The following is a 16,878-nucleotide window of genomic DNA, read 5'->3' on the forward strand; positions in this document are numbered from 1 at the left end:
TTACATTTTCTGACAGAATCACCCATCTATGCCTGTCCAGAAACAAATTTGAGAACTTTCCATACAGAATTCTATTTAGAATTTCAAATTATTGGAGTATACCTGTGACTAGTTTGGTATGAGGGAAAGGTAAACTAGCCAGTGCATAAGGTGAACTATGTAATAGTTCAAGGATTTGTAATAATAAAAAGCAGAAATAAAATTAGCGTAAGTAATTGGGTCAGGTGTAATTAAGAATGGGAAGTGAAAACATTTTAAAAAATAAGCAATGTAAGAATAAATAAAGCAAAACATGGAAATCCTAAGATGAACATGAATTACAGAGAAGGGAAATTGGAAAGAACAATTTTTAATGTAGATACAACTGTTTCTCAGTAAAATACCTTACTTATAAAGCCACTTTTTCCTATAGTAAAGAAGTATTACTTTTGTCCCTCTTTAGCTGAAGTTTTGCTTGCTGCAGTTTCAGTTACTCATGGTCAACCATGGACTGAGAATATTAAATGGAAAATTCCAGAAATAAACAATTCCTAAGTCTTAAATTGTGCCTCATTCTGAGTAACGTGATGAAACCTCATGCTGTTTTGCCTAGGATGTGAATCACCACTTTGTCCAGCGTCTCCACGTGGTAGGTGCTACCCGCCTGTTAGTCATGAGATCAACTTTCATAATATTGCAGTGTCTGTGTTCAAGTAGCCCTTTTTTACTTAATAATGGCCCCAGAGTACAAGAACAGTGATGCCGACAGTTAAGATATGCTGAAGAGAAGCAGGCATTTTGAGAGAAACCATACTCATATAACTTTTATTACAGTATATTATTATAATTGTCCTATTTTGTTATTAGTTATTGTTGAGAATCTCTTACTGTGCCTAATTTATAAGTTAAATTTTATCATAGGTATATACGTATGGAAAAAACGTTGTCTATGTGGTGTTCAGTGCTATCTGAGGTTTCAGGCATACACTGGGATCTTAGAACATATCCCTTGCAGATAAGGGGCAGACTACTGTATATCCCTTTTGACAAGCCTATAATCACTTTAATATAATGTTCAGATACATCCAAGCAATTTTGCTCTTACCAGGATTTCCTTAAGTCAGTTTTTCCTAGTAGCAAGGGAACATGCTTATTTAGAATCCTGTGTATAGTCCCTTTGGTCACTTTAGCTCTCACTATGGTTTAACAGGCACCTGTTAATCTGATTAACAGACTCAAATCAAGCCTCATATTAATTTATTGGGTATGAAGCAGTTCTTCCGTGAATAACGATTTAGTAGATGAGATCACAGGCATTAGTGTGCTTAGTTCAGTGCCTACTACACATTGATATAAGGCTCTCTATGACATACTTCTTCTTCCATCCCTTGCAACTGTGTAATAAAAATAAACCCACAGCCAAAAAGAACTGTATAAGACAAGAATGATTTGTTATAAATACTTTAATATAAATATTTTATAATTTATTGTAAAGACATTTTGCACACCACTACCACTATAAATACTGAACATGGTTGTATGAAAGTTACAATTTTATGATAAAAATATTTCCTAAGTACCATGATAATCCCTTGTTTTCTTTTTAACCTCAGGATAACAGCTGAGCTAGGGTTATGATTTAACCCTAGTAGACATGAAAATGTGGTGTCTTGTTTTACAAATATAGTCTAATACACCACAATATTGATAAGCATTTCCATGTGCTTCAGATGTACTGCCAAGACATGGAAAGCTAACACGTTTAAAAGAAATATTCACATTTCTAACTAGAAATGTTATAGATGCTAACTAGAAATATTACAGTAAAGCTGATAAACTGTCACCACCAACACAGAATTCTACACACCTGAGAAAGTCAACAACAACCAAAAAATTAAGATGTCTGGCATCAGGTGGGAAATATCGAGGCTTTAGGGTTGACTTACTGCTTTCTTGTGTTGTACAGTCTGTCTTCACCCTGAACCTTGGCATTTCATTGCCAGAGGGTTTACAATTCCAAACACTTGCTTTGTCCTTTTTCTCCTGCTAGATCTCTGATGTTTTCCTAGCGCTTGCAGCTCTAGAATGACCTTTCAGATGTGTCACTAAACAGCACGGGGTCAAATCTCTTCTATGCAGGATCTCATTGTTCTCATGCCTCCTCTGTTTGCAGAGAGCCTGTCAAAGTCCTGGAGGTGGAAACGAGTTGCCAACTGATTTACCATTTTCCTCAAGGTAAGAAATGCTGAAACAACTTGGAAAGTAAGGAACATAGTGAAGATGATGTGCACTGCTTTTTCCAAGGGCAGATTCATTAGGCCTTCATTAAAGAGCAAGAAAAGAATCAAAGGCAACTGCAATAGAAGGCTCAAAAGCCAAAAGCCAGCCAACTCTGGAACCTGAAATGATACATATCATTGAGAGTAATCAGATCAGTGAAGTACCCTCTTTTGTTTATACAGATAAGCAAATACTTAGCACTACTATGAACCTTTCTTATGATCTCTGTAATTCAAAAGAAGTGTAGTAACATAACATGGTCCTTGTCCTTGGAGAACTTAGAGTCTACATTAGAAAACTAACTTATGTGACAAAGTATCCTAGAATACTTTACCTTAGTGAGTAAGTAAATGTACTGCTTAGAAATATAGACTTCTACAAGAAGTAAGACAGGAGAGTGATTAGGGTAAGGCGAAAGAATTCAGGATACAGGCTGTTAAAGCTAGGTAAAAAGAGGAAAAAGCAAGAAAGTAATTAAGCAAAGATGTGGGATGAGCAGGACTGAGAATCAAGACATTGGCCTGGAATGGATGCTTAGGGTAGGAAAGAGCAAGAAATACAGTGAGACAGGGTGGGTGGGGCCTAATTATGAAGGGCCTAGGAAACCTTAGGAATCTTCAGGCATTATCCCTAAGCCCTAGTAACTAACTATACATGCTTAGGCAGCATGATGATTCAGAAAACATGTGCCCAGCACAGAAAATGAGCTTCTCATTTCCCCTCATTTTCTTACTCAGGATCCAAATAAACATGTTTAATTGACCGAGTTATTTTCAAGACTGGTAAGAAGAGAAAAAAATGATTAATTCTTAAGTGCTTACTATGTGAGGTACTTTATATAAATTATTTCATGTAGTCCCAACAAAACTGTGAACTCTTCCCCCCCCTTTTAATTAATTAATTAATTAATTTTCCCCATTTTACCTATAAAGAAACCAAGGCTGACGAGATTAAGCAAACAGACCACAGTGACAAAAGAGGTAAATTTGGAGCCAGGCCTTAACTGCAGGCCTTTGCTCCTTCCCGCACAGCTCACTGCCCTTTCTTTGCCGTGAAAACCTTATTGCATTTGTGTGTAGTATGAAAGGAAGGAAAGAGGAGCCTACCTTTTCCTGTAGGTTACCCATGTAGCCCAGATACAACCTGATAGCTTCAATTAAGGTTATTAGGATGATAACAGTGACCACAATGAATTTGTAGTAATCAGGCAAAATTGGATACTAAAAAAATCAAAAGTAAACATGTTTGTAAAATCTCACATATAGTAAAATGGACCTGAGATTAAAAAGAAATTAAGAACTTAAATTTTATTGACAATACAGCAATGCCAGGGATAGGCAGAAGAGACCTTAACAGAAGTATTAATGTGTAGACTTACCTTCATTTGAAGCATCATAATGCTGCTCACCCACCAAAATGGGAAAAAGTAAGCATTAAAATAGAGTGACATCTGCAATGCCAAACTGGAAACCATTTCATTATCTACAATAGAGATAGAAAAGGGACAAACTCTTACACCTGGTCCATGCCTATAAATCCTTTAGTTCCTTAGAATAACTATCATATTGGCTCAACAAAACTCCATATTTCAAGCCTGTTTATAATCATTTCCAGTGAAAGGAAATGTTCACCATCATACTATTTAGTTCATATAATGGCTACTTGGGGGGTACATTTTACATTTTTCAATTATTTTCACATTTTGCCATTACGGCCTGTTGACTTTTTGGCATACTACTGGTATAAATTAAAAATAGAATACCAATATAAATCCCATTGAGACACAATAATTGCTATTACCGCTTTTGTAGAATTCTATGTAAAGAGCCCATAAAATGAACACATAAAATACATGAGAACTACTTTCTCACATATAAACTAATATCATACAAAAAAGCATCTCTCCAAATTATAATTATATACGCACCCCTTTTCACCATACCCTAATTCCACCCACTCATTAATATCCAATTTAATGCCACTTTTTCCGTAAATTTTTTCTTGATTGTACTCCCCCACTCCAGTAGAAATCTCTTTCTCTTGTAGGTACTTATCACTCTAATCTGTGTATAAGAAGTGTTAGCAAAGAACCATGTTCCCTCAATCAAGACGCAGTCTGGTGTAATGAAGAGATCATGAGCTTTGGAGTCCAGGTAAACCTGGAATTCCCCAACCTTCTCAGTGACTCTGCAAGCCAGACTCGAGGTAAGTTATTTAATCTCTTTGACCCTCGATTTCTTCATCTGTAAAATGGTAACATTAAAGTGATTCCACAGATTGCTTACAAGGATTAGAGATAATATATTTCACCCTAGCACCATGCCTGGCACTTAGGAGGAACTCAATAATAAATATATGTCTCCTTTCCTTTTCTTTCACTGATAAACAGACTCAATATAAACACCACATTCTATCCAAATTTGAGACCCTTATGGAACCTAGCATCTTGCTTTAAACACATGAATATCAAATACACATAAGCAGAATGAATTAATGAAAACAGACTCGTCATTTGTGATACGTGAATTTCACTTATCTAAGACTGAGTGTATAACGTTTTGCTTTTACGTAATGGAGAAGAATCCTAAAATAAGAATTATATTTTTTAAATTAGGCCCTACATTTGCATCCTGAATTTTACTAAATTCTAACAGGAGCAGATACATACTTAGAAATCAGTTGCTCTAACTATAAGAATTTACAAAGGCTCTAAAATAAATTTCTTAAAAATAGATTTTTATTTTTTTAACAACTTACATTAGTCATTTTAATAATTTTAAAATATAAGGAATAATCATGATCTCATAACAAGATTTCCTTTAGTTCAAAGAATATGCCTGATTATGATCTACTTTTTAAAATCGTAAGTATGATATATGGTACTTTGCTTGTACCTACTTATTAAATTACCACTGATGAAGAAATGAAGTCTTTTTTAAAAAAAGATTTTATTTATTTATTTTTAGACAGAGAGGAAAGGTGGGAGAGAAGGAGAGAAACATCAATGTGTGGTTGCCTCTCTTGTGACCCCCACCAGAGACCGGCTGAAACCCAGGAATGGGCTCTGACTGGGAATTGAACCAGCGGCCCTTTGGTTTGCACGCAGGCCAGCGCCCAATCCACAGAGCCACACCAGCCAGGGTAGGAATGAAATCTTAAAATCTGTCAAATCTGGAAGCAACTAACTCACCATCCTAGGATTTTAAAAAAAAATAATAATAGTACAATTCCTGGTCAGCTGTGAAGATGGTAATGATACACATTTTTAATTGCAATACAAATAATCAAACCTACACCAGATCCACAAAGAAACTGTGGAAAATAATGATAAATTAGTTAAGCTGAAAATTTTAATACCTTTGGAACAGAAAGTGTAGTCAAATTTCGCAAAGAAGTTTTTCTGTTAAAAATTTTGTACAATAACATCTCAAGAGTTATGCTGTATCTGTATTTCAGCAGATCAAACTGATAATCATGCAGTTGAAAATCACATTAATATGTAAATGAACCTTTGAAAGCACAGACATGAATTTAGTAAATTTTGCAAAAGTATAAGTTGAGTTTGTAAATCAAATTTAAATTAAAACACTTATAATCTAGATTGGGGGTAGGCAAACTACCAGCCGACAGCCTGGTGGTATAGCAAGTGAGCTAAAAGTGTTTTTTCACGTTTTTAAATGATTGGGGAAAAATAATTGAAGAATAATGTTTTTTTGACACTGAAAATCACATGAAATTTAAATTTTAGTATTCACAAGTAAAGTTTTTTGGAACACTGCCTGTCTACCAGTTATCACTATCTATAAGGGCCAGAGATCTACCACCTATGAAATCTAAAATATTTATTATTGAGCCCTTACAGAAAATGTCTGCTGACCCCTGACACCTTGCCTCATCAGATTTTAGAGCCTGTTAAGCCTTAGCTTCAGAAATGAGGAAAGTAAAAACCTAGTTTTTCACATTATGTTTTTTTCTATACATCTTAAATCATGAAAAGGCCTAAATTTGCCGGGAAGGGAGGCAGGCAAATAATCAAGTTGGAAAAATGCAACTATAGAAACTGACTTTACTTTTCTCTGACCCTTTTAAAAATACCTAAACCAAGAAAGAGTAAGATTTCTACTTCCAGAAGAGTTCAGTGATAAAACTGTATGGATTTGGTTGATAGCACGTTGTCCGTCATGATTTAAGAAACTGTTTTAGAGGAAACCGTGTTATTCCTTGTCATCAGGTTCCATGTAGTAGCATCGTGGCATTTTGTTACTAGATTTGGTGAAGCGTTAGATAATAGGGTAGGGTAAGGAGAAGCAGGGAGGGGGAGTGGTTTATTGAAGACGATGCTAGTGTGGCCACTCTCACTCCGGACTGGATAGTGGTTTAAAATGATTTATTTAAAAAAAAAAAACACCTCTTTCCATCTCTTCAGCCAAAAAACCGCCTGTGGTGGAATGTACTTGTTCTGCTAGGAAAGGAGAAAGATATTTTACCGTGGTGGCTGTGGGGAGCGGGAAGGAGTGATTCCCTCCCTCTAGGCTAGAAAAACCCGGGCAGCCTCTGCAGAGAAAAACAACGCCCGCCTTCTCAGAGGGCGCAGGACCAGACGTGTGCTGCGAAAGCGGCTTTTATAGTTTTTATATATTTTTTGAGGACGGCCAGAACCACCTCAGTTGCCCTACTTGCAATTCGTGAGCCAGGCCTCAGCGCAATCAGCCATCAGGGCCCACAAATGTCCCATCCTTGGCTCTCCGTGTGGCCTCTCCTCCATTGGGCTTCCCGTACTGCAGTGAACCAGCTGAAGGCGAAACTGCCATTTTAGGTCCTGGCAAAATCCGCTGCTCCAAACCCTCGCCAGGCCGTGGGCGGGCCACTCACCGGGACCTTCGCTGTACTCGGGGCCGGTCCTGTTTGAGTCCCCAAAGACGGTCCGGCTGAAGTTTCCCAGCCGCAGGCGGACGGGATCCGGCAGCTCCATACCCAGGTTTCTGTAGTCTCTGGGCTTTGTGCCCTGTTCCCACAGCAACGTGTGGCGCTGGGGGCCCAAGCACAGGCAGCCCCACAGCCAGGCAGAGGCGCAGGTTGTGAGCCTGGGCGGCGCCTGGAAGATCCAGGGATGTGGGGAAAGCCAGTTCCTGCTGAGCGCCGCAGCCGGGTGCAAAACGGCAGATTCCTTAGTCCTGTTGTAAGCCCTCTGGTACCTTAAAAACAAGTAGAAATAATAATAAATGACCTGGGTTTGGATTCTGATACCAGGAGTCCTCCCACCTTACCAGTGGAATGCAACCTTTCTGAAAGTAGAGAATGAATGTAGAGCGTGAAGAATGTTCACGACCCTGTAGCTTTATACGTATAGTATATAATATTCCTAATCATATATATTCCTAGAAAAGTGTGTATACACACACACGTGCACATGACATACATTTGATGGAATACATTGCAGCAGCTTTAAAAACATTTTCAATAAATATTTGATAAGGATTAATTTCAAGTAAAAATAAAAACCAGAAGTAAATTGAAGACGATGCTAGTGTGGCCACTCTCACTCTGGACTGGATAGTGGTTTAAAATGATTTATTTAAAAAAAGAAACCTCTTTCCATCTCTTAATAGAAATGAACCTAATTTGGTAAAATATGTGTGTATAAATATATACGGAGCAGAGAGGGGGAGGAGGTAGCACCAACACTGTGGCTTCAAAAGACTAGAAGGAAATAACTAAAAATGTTAATAGTTATTTCTGGATCCTGAGTTTGGGTGATTTAAATTTTTCAAAAAATTTCTGAATTTCTCAGCTTCTTCTGAAATAAGATATATTATTAAACACACACCCACACATAACCAAGTATAATACACTTTCAGTCCATGGTTGGGAATCCATGTATGAGAAGGGGGGAGAAGTTACACTGTGGCAGGTCAGTACCCCTAATGTTTAATGGTCAATGGTACATACAAAAGGGCACGAGCTCAATTTACACCTTTAACCAGCACCCAGATGAAGAAACAGAGCCCTACCAGTACATCCAAAAGCTCTGGCTTCCTATTTCCTAAGTCACAGAACCTCACTTCTAACTGACCTTTCCTGACCTCTAATAGCATAGTTTTGCCTATTTTTACGACATATGTAAAAGTAAATATACAATGGGTACTTTTCAAAAAAATCTAGCTCTTAAATAATCAAAATTATTTTATTAAAGCTCCTTCATACTGTTGAATGTAGAGTCTTTTTCCTTGCTGTTTGTGACCATAACACAGTAAGTTTATCCATTCCACTGTTGATGAGCATCTGTGTATTTTCTAATTTGGAGCTATTATGGATAGTGCCACTTCTGGTAAAATTATGCCTTTTGGTAAACACTTGCATGCACTTGTGTTGAGTTTATTCCTAAGAGTGGACTTTCTGGCTTATGACATATTATTCAACCATTTTCCAAAATAGTTGTACCAATTTTTACTGCTTCCAGAAATGTATGAGCACTGCTGGGGCTCCAGATCCAGCAATGTATAAACATTGCTGTTGTTCCAAATCTTTCACCAACACTTTCTATTTTCCAACCTTCCACCCACTCTGATTTGTGTGTGGTGAACAGTATTTTTACAACCAAAAGAAAAAAACCACACATATTTATATAAATCAAAAGGAAGTTATGGGAGAAAATAGCAACAAGGCTAGGATTTCAAAATAATTCAACTAATGTTTATTTTATTCCCACTTTTTCTGACATTGTAATAGGCTAATTAGGGATATAGTAGTGCTTCCCATCAAGAATCTGAGCCCAATGAGAGAGTAAGAGACATAGAAACAAATAAGTACAATACACATTAGTAAAGAAACACACATGGATTAGGAAGCTGTTAATTCTGGTTGGAGATGTTAGGGAAAATCTGCCTAGCTTCTGTTTCTCTTTAAGATGGAGCTCAAGCCTCATTATCTCCAGAAAGCCTTCCAGGACCTCCCTGAAAATGGCTTAAGTGCCCTACTCTGTGTTTCTCAAAGCATCTTCCTCTGTGTTACTTTGGTCACAGTGCTAGTTTCGCTGTGCTGTAATTGTTTATTGTGTCTGTTTTTCTTCCTAGTTCATAAGCTCTTTGAGGTCAGGCATGGGCTTTCAACTTTATATCCTGAATACTAGCACAGTGCTTGACCTAGAGTGGGAACTGGATTGAATGAATAAAGGGAATGAAAGGTCTGATGACTTCTCCCATATCTTCCCATATCTGGTATGGGGACTGAGAGTGAACCCTTACACAAGGTTCAAAAAAGGTTGTAAAAAACACTCCCACTTCTAATGCAATAATCCAAATTTTAAACCTCTTTCTTTAGGAAAATAATCATAAAAATAAATAAAGGTTTATACATCAAGATATTACTTCCAACATTATTGATATTAGTTTTAAAAAAATAAAATGGTGAGGGAGCATTTGATGTGCTCAACCATAGGGTTTAATTAAGCAGATTTGATATTCGTGATGAGGTGTTGGGCTATAATGGAAAGGATGCCCTTAGAAGCGGAGAGAGCAGGGTTCAAATCCCCTAACGTTCTCACTTCACCACCTAAGAGCTGTGTGATTGATTTCAGGCCTTTGTTTTGCAAAGTGAGAATGATAACTTACTGTTATGGTTGATGTGAAGATTATATCATTAAATAAGGCTTTTTATAAGTGATAGCTATCATCGATACATCTATTAAAGTGATGATTGTGAAGAAGAAACACCTACAGAGGAAGTGAAATCATGCTAGCATTTAATTTTCTGAATTGAACTGTAACTGTGAGGCAACACCTCTATTGCCTTTCCAGTAAAGACAGAGAATGTGATTAGTCATATTAACCAAATTTATCAAAAACCTGAGCAAATTCTTTTAAAGATATCTTCCTAACATTGAAAAAAGAAGTGAAAATCATAATTATTTCATCAAAATCCAGGAGGAAAAAAATTGACAAAATCATGGATATTTTTCCTTTTAGTTTTATTTATTATTCAAATTTCCTGTAATAAGCATGCCTGTCATAGTTCAGAAGAAACATTAAAAATAGAGGAACAAGCTATGATCGTGCAAAAATATATTAGAGTTTTGAAAGGAAAAAATTGTGGTTTGGAAAGAATCCTATCATTACTGATGTCACAAATGGTCCAAAGGGTATAAAAAACATTCCAAATACTATTAGTTGATGCTTATAATACTTGTAGGCAGCAGTCACGTTAGTTAAATACTAAAGGACAGAGAAGGGAATCCACTTTTATGGAATCAAGAGACTAGTACAATTTGGGATTCCCATCGTCTAGACCTATTACTCCAAATGTAAAGAGAGAGGATAGAGTCTCTGTTCCTAAAATCATGGGAATCATTCCCAGCAAGATTAGTAAATAACCCTGTAAAGTTTAACTGTTTACTCTTATGCCAATGTTGATGGTCAGAATAATAGCTGCTTCCCCCCAAAATTGTTCAATACATTTCATTGGAGTTTAATTACATTTATGGTTTACTTAAGTATTTTTTGCACAAAAAATTGAGCCTAGTACAATGATTTTTGTCTCTTTGACAGGAGGTACAGTTATCAGATAATAATGTATGATACTATGTGACAAGAAACTCATTTGGAGAGTTATTTAAATTACTCCTTGGCATGACAAAGATATAAATTCTTTCTATTTGATATTAATAGTTTAGAAATAAGAGAATATGCTATTCAATTTATTGCCTTAAAATGAACTGTGAGACAGTTCTAAGAATTTAGGTACATTTAAAAGATAAGTCATATAAGCCCTGGCTGGTGTGGCTCAGTGGATTGAGTGCTGGCCTGCAAACCAAAGGGTTGCTGGTTCGATTCCCAGTCAGGGCACATTGCCTGGGTGGCAAACCAGGTCCCCAGTTGGGGGTATGTGAGAGGCAACCAATCAGTGTTTCTCTTACACACTGATATTTCTCTAGTTCTCTTTCTCTAAAAGTAAATAAATAAAATCATTTAAAAAATATGAGCAACTCTGAGAATGACATAAATACAATACCAAAAAAAATTGTCCCCTCTAAAATGCTGTTTATATTGTAGTGTTTTGGTCCTGAGCATTTCCTTGTGTTATCCTACCACAGTGTTCATCTATTATAGCAGGCTGCTGTTCCATGTGGCAGACTCTGTGGGGGGTGGGAACGACAAGCCTGGGAAGATCAGTAAAGACAAAGTTGGTTCAGGAGACCTCAGATCTGTCAAGTGAATTGTAATACTGGTTAGAAGCCAATGACTATCTTAATAATTAAATAATAGTTCCATTTTTAGAGCAACAGTATTACTGTACTAATAATATTTTTATATTACTCTTTGTAAAAATATAAATTCTGTTCTCCTTCCTGGAAGAAAATTAATCTTTCTTTTTGTTGATTATAAAAATATTTTCCTGCCCCCAAAATATTAATACATTATACCCTCTTATTTGTTTTGGATTGTGTTTCTGTGCTTTTAACAAACAGTATAATTTATCTTCAACAGTATAGTGTACATTGCTTAGGCATATTCCCCAATTACATCAAAGTTATTAGAGTAGAAATAGTATAGATGGACAATTTGGTATTAAAATGAAAGGTATACACACAGGTAAAGAGTTCAAGTAAACTTGAATTATTATATTTAAGTAGATGAATAATACAACTTTCTAAATGTATAAATATGCTTTGCAAAATAGAAAATCATTGCAATGATTCCTGTATCCCATTACCTTTCCCACTGTGTTTTTCGTAAATACAAAATTGTTCTTTTCTTTGCTTTTTTTTTTCCCAACACACGCTGTGAAGATTAACAGAAGTTCCAGGTGGTTGTAAACAAGTGTGACTGGAGGTCAGCAGGCATGTCCTGGGCCCTAGCTAAGCTACAAAGCTGTGCACAAAGGTGGGGAGTTCACATATTATAAGTTCTAGAACCACCTATAGTTAGGCCAGCCTACTATGAAGTGTCAATACAGTAGTTCCCGCTGTACCTCCCACCCTGTCCCATCTTTATCTGTGGTTTTACTTTCTGTAGGTTCAGCTACTCAGGTCAACCTTGGTCCAAAAATAGTACTTGCACATCTAACTATGGACATCATCATGGCTTGACGATTCAGGTTAACCAAATCAAATGATTCTCCTTCTAATGGATCATCAGAAAGTCAATAGTAGCCTAAAGTTACATCACAATGCCTGTGTCAGTCACTTCACTCCATCTCATCACATAGACATTGTATCACCTTATGTCATTATAAGAAGGGTAAGTATAATACAATAAGATATTTGGGAGAGAAACCACATTCACATAACTTTTATTACAGTATATTATTGTAACATTCTACCTTATTAGTTATTGTCGTTAATCTTTTATTGTGTCTAATATATAAATTAAACTTTATCATAGGTACATATATCTATGCAAAAGCATAAAGTTTGATACTGTCTGCATTTTGAGGCATCCCCTGGGGTTCTTAAAACATATTCCCCATTGGTAAAGGGGGACTACTATACAGGGAAACAGCCCTACCACTAAACATTCCCCAAAGCACCCTATCCCTACTCCTTGAAGTATAGGGAAAGGGTGAATAGAGCTAGCTTTCTGTGAAGTAGAATGTTTATAAGGATATTCTAATCTCTCCCTTTACCCATCCTCACTGTCATACCTTATGGACAAGATTGAGAAATTTTCACTAAATGTGAGTATAAATCAATGAATTATAAACTTATTAAGTATACCCCAAAGCTATTAATTAATACATTGCTTCAGCCTAGAGGTAGGTTGTTTTTATATATATTATTTTTGCTTTTGCCTTTGTTTTTATTGTTTATTTTTTATTGTATTTTTATCCATTACCATTTAGCCTCCCTATACCCTCTTTCACCTCTACCCACTCCCCTCCCTGCCTCAATCACCACCCGCAGTGTCCATGCTTTTTATGTCCATGAATTCTTTTTCTTTTTTGCCCAATCTCTCCACCCCCCACCCCCGCCAGAGCTGTCAGCCTGCCCTTTATCTATGAGGGCAGATATTATCTGCCCACATATTAACTCCCCACATATTATCTGTCTCTATTTTGTTTGTTATTTCGGTTTGCTCATTATATTCCACATACGAGTGAAATCATATGATACTTGTTTTTCTCTGACTTGCTTATTTGAATTAGCTTAATGTTCTCCAGGTCCATCCATGCTGTCACAAAGGGTAATATTTTCTCCTTTTTTATGACCATTGTGGTCATATTTACAATAGAATACAATTTTCTATTCACAATAGAAAATTTCATATTCTACTGTGTGAATTTACCACAGCTGTTTTATCCACTCATCTACTGATGGACACTTGGGCTGCTTCCAAATCCTGGCTGTTGTAAATAATGCTGCAATGATTTTAGGGGTGCATATATTCTTTTGAGTTAGTATTTCGGGTTTCTTTGGATAAATTCCTAGAAGTGGAATTGCTGGGTTATAAGGCAGATCCATTTTAAATTTTTTGAAGTATTTCCACACTGCTTTCCACAGTGGCTGTACTAGTCTGTATTTCCACCAACAATGCAGAAATGTTCCCCTTTTTCCAACATTCTCGCCAGCACTTGTTTGGTGAATTATTGATGATAGCCATTCTGACAGGTGTGAGATGATGATATCTCATTGTGGTTTTCATTTGCATCTCTCTGATGATTGATGACATAGAGAATGTTCATGTCTTTCAGCCATCTGTGTGTCCTCTTACTACCTAATATCAAATTACATACACTATAAGGCCATAGTAATCAAAACATGATGCTGGCCTAAAAACAGACATATAGATCAATGGAACAGAGTAGAGAGCCAAGGAATAAACTCCTCATAGTCAATTTACATTTCAGGAGACAAAGGACATAAAAACTTACAATGATCTAAAAATAATTTATTCAATAAATGGTGTTGAGAAAATTGGACCAATACATGCATAAAAATGAACTTAGACCACCTTCTTTTGCCACACACATGAATACATTCAAATTGGATTAAAGACTTAAGTATTAGACTCAAAACCATAAAAATCCTAGAAGAAAACAAGGCAGTAAAATCTTGGACATTTCTCATAGTAATATTTTATCTGATATATCTCCTCAGGCAAGGGAAACAAAAGAAAAAATAAATGGGACTATATCAAACTAAAAAGTTTTTGAACAGCAAAGGAAACCATAATCAAAATGGGAAGACAGCCCACTGAATGAGAGAACATATTTCTTGATCCATCTGATAAGGGGTTAATATCCAAAATTCATAAAGAACTTATAAAACTCAACATGAAATAAAACCAACAACAAGTCAATTAAAAAAATAGGCAAGGACCTGAATAGACACTTTTCCAGAGAGGACATACAGATGGCTGAAGACATATGAAAAAGACGCTCCATGCCTTTGTTTGTAATATGACATTTCCCTTTGACATTATTCTATTCATCATTTTGGCCACCTTTGTTGGAATTGTGCTTATCAAATTCACTGAGGAAAAATATCAGTTAGCAAGATGCTACAAGCTGGAACAATGGCTGAGTATAAAAAGAATATTAAAAACGTTATAAAAATAATATGCAATCATTGTATAATATTTTGTGAAATTATATTTGGGTAATAATAGTATTTAAAAAACATTTTATCACTTAGAAGTCATAATAATTTCCAAATCATTAAATATTATTATATAATATTGTTTTAAAATATATTTTATTGAATATACCATTATAGTTGTTCTATAATGGTATATTCAATATACCCCTTCATTCAATATACCCCCCTTCATTCCCCTCCACCCTGCACACCCCCTCCCCCACCATTCCCCCCCTTTAGTTTATGACCACATGTCTCAAGTTCTTTAGATTCTGTATTTCCCCTACTACTCTTGCCCTCCCCCCTATCTATTTTCTACCTACCATCTATGCTATTTTCTGTGCCTTCTCCCCCCTTCTCCTCCTCCCACTCCCCTGTTGCTAACCCTCCATGTGTTCTTCATTTCTATGGTTCTGCTCCTGATCTAGTTGTCCTCTTGGTTTGCTTTTGTTTTAGATGTGGTTGTTAATAACTCTGAGTTTGCTGTGCTTTCACTGTTTATATTTTTATCTTCTTTTTCTTAGATGAGTCCCTTTATCATTTCATATAATAAGGGCCTGGTGATGATGAACTCCTTGAATTTGATCTTATCTGAGAAGCACTTTATCTGCCCTTCCATTCTAAATGAAAGCTTTGCTGGATAAAGCAATCTTGGCTGTAGGTCTTTGGATTTCATGACTTGGAATACTTCTTTCCAGCCCCTTCTTGCCTGTAAGATCTCTTTTGAGAAATCAGCTGACAGTCTGATGGGAACTCCTTTGTAGGTGACTGTCCCCTTATCTCTTGCTGCTTCTAGAATTCTCTCCTTCATTTAATCTTGGCTAATTAATTAATTATGATGTGCTTTGGTGTGTTCCTTCCTGGGTCCAACTTCTTTGGGACTCTCTGAGCTTCCTGGATTTCCTGGAAGTCTATTTCCTTTGCCAGGGTGGGGAAGTTCTCCTTTATTATTTGTTCAAATAAGTTTTCCACTTGTGGCTGTTTCTTTTCCCCTTCTGGAACCCCTATAATTCGGATGTTGGAACATTTAAAGATGTCCTGGAGGTTCCTAAGCCTCTCCTCATTTTTTTGAATTGTTGTAACTTCACATTTTTCTGTTTGGTCATTTCTTCCTTCCTTCTGGTCCACCCCCTTGATTTGAGTCACAGTTTCCTTTCCATCACTATTGGTTTCCTGTGCATTTCCCTTCATTTCAATTAGTTTAGCCTTCATATGTTCCTCTAATTTGTGACTAAAATCAACCAGTTCTGTGAGCATCCTGATCACCAGTATTTTAAACTGTGCTCTGAGAGGTTCGCTATTTCTTTTTCGCTTAGAGTTATTGGCTCTGGGGCTTTGAGTTCTTCTTGAGCCATCTTTTGAACTGTTCATGCCTGTTATGTATGAGGAGTAGGGCCCTAGGTGTTCACCAGGGAGGAGCAACTCAGTTGCTGGGTTTTGACACTGAATGTGGGGGTGGGGTCAAAGCAAAGCAATGGCGGTGCCCTCTGCTGCCTCCCGCTGCGGCCACTGCTCGCCAATGTGCGACCCGGTCAGCCTGCCGCCTAGCGTCCTTGCTGGGTTTACTGCTGGGGCCTGTGCAGTCCATCTCACTGCTCACTCCTCTGCTGGTTTATCTGCACACGAATGTGTGACCGCAGCCAGCCCACCACCCTGCGTCCTCACTGGGTCCGCCCGACGCTACCCCAGCTGCCTGGGTGCCTGGGGCAGGGGATCTTTCCTGCCCGCCCCTGCTCTGCTGCTGGCTCCGCCCCTCTTACCATCCCGGTTGAATGGTTTGTTGTTGTCGGACTTCCGTATAGTTCAATTTTCTGTTCTTTGGTTGCGTCTTTGTTTACTAAACCTTTGTTGTATTCAGACTTGGTTGTGGCAGAAGGCACAGTGTTTCCACCTACGCCTCCATCTTGGCAGAACTATATAATATTGTTTTAGTAGACTATAATTTATTTAACCATTAACCTCTCAGCATAGTGCTATAAATAATGTTATATAAATATTTTTGCTTAAAAATCATAAGTGTTTTTTCAAATAATTAAATATCATTCACT

At 37.0% G+C, this 16,878-nt stretch overlaps 1 protein-coding gene and 1 long non-coding RNA gene across 2 annotated transcripts in view; one reads left to right on the forward strand and one right to left on the reverse strand.

Annotated features, from left to right (window-relative positions):
* Positions 1–12,137, forward strand: part of LOC118988423 (uncharacterized) — a 31,361-nt gene extending 19,224 nt beyond the window's left edge. Inside the window, exons 2-4 of the long non-coding RNA XR_005066765.1 lie at positions 2,153–2,214; positions 4,306–4,464; positions 12,044–12,137. This is a non-coding gene — a long non-coding RNA (uncharacterized LOC118988423). The remainder of the gene's footprint in view (positions 1–2,152; positions 2,215–4,305; positions 4,465–12,043) is intronic.
* Positions 1,594–7,674, reverse strand: TMEM17 (transmembrane protein 17). Its single transcript, XM_037048013.1, has 4 exons — positions 7,132–7,674; positions 3,638–3,741; positions 3,366–3,479; positions 1,594–2,378 (listed from the first exon to the last, which is right to left on the reverse strand). Exons 1-4 carry the CDS (start codon positions 7,229–7,231, stop codon positions 2,100–2,102), a joined length of 597 nt encoding a protein of 198 aa, XP_036903908.1. The 5' UTR covers positions 7,232–7,674; the 3' UTR covers positions 1,594–2,099.
* Positions 12,138–16,878: the final 4,741 nt, after the last annotated feature.

Source organism: Sturnira hondurensis, unplaced genomic scaffold (genome assembly GCF_014824575.4).
Source record: "Sturnira hondurensis isolate 20B ecotype Veracruz unplaced genomic scaffold, ASM1482457v3 Scaffold0006413, whole genome shotgun sequence".
In the NCBI taxonomy this organism is placed as follows: domain Eukaryota; kingdom Metazoa; phylum Chordata; class Mammalia; order Chiroptera; family Phyllostomidae; genus Sturnira; species Sturnira hondurensis.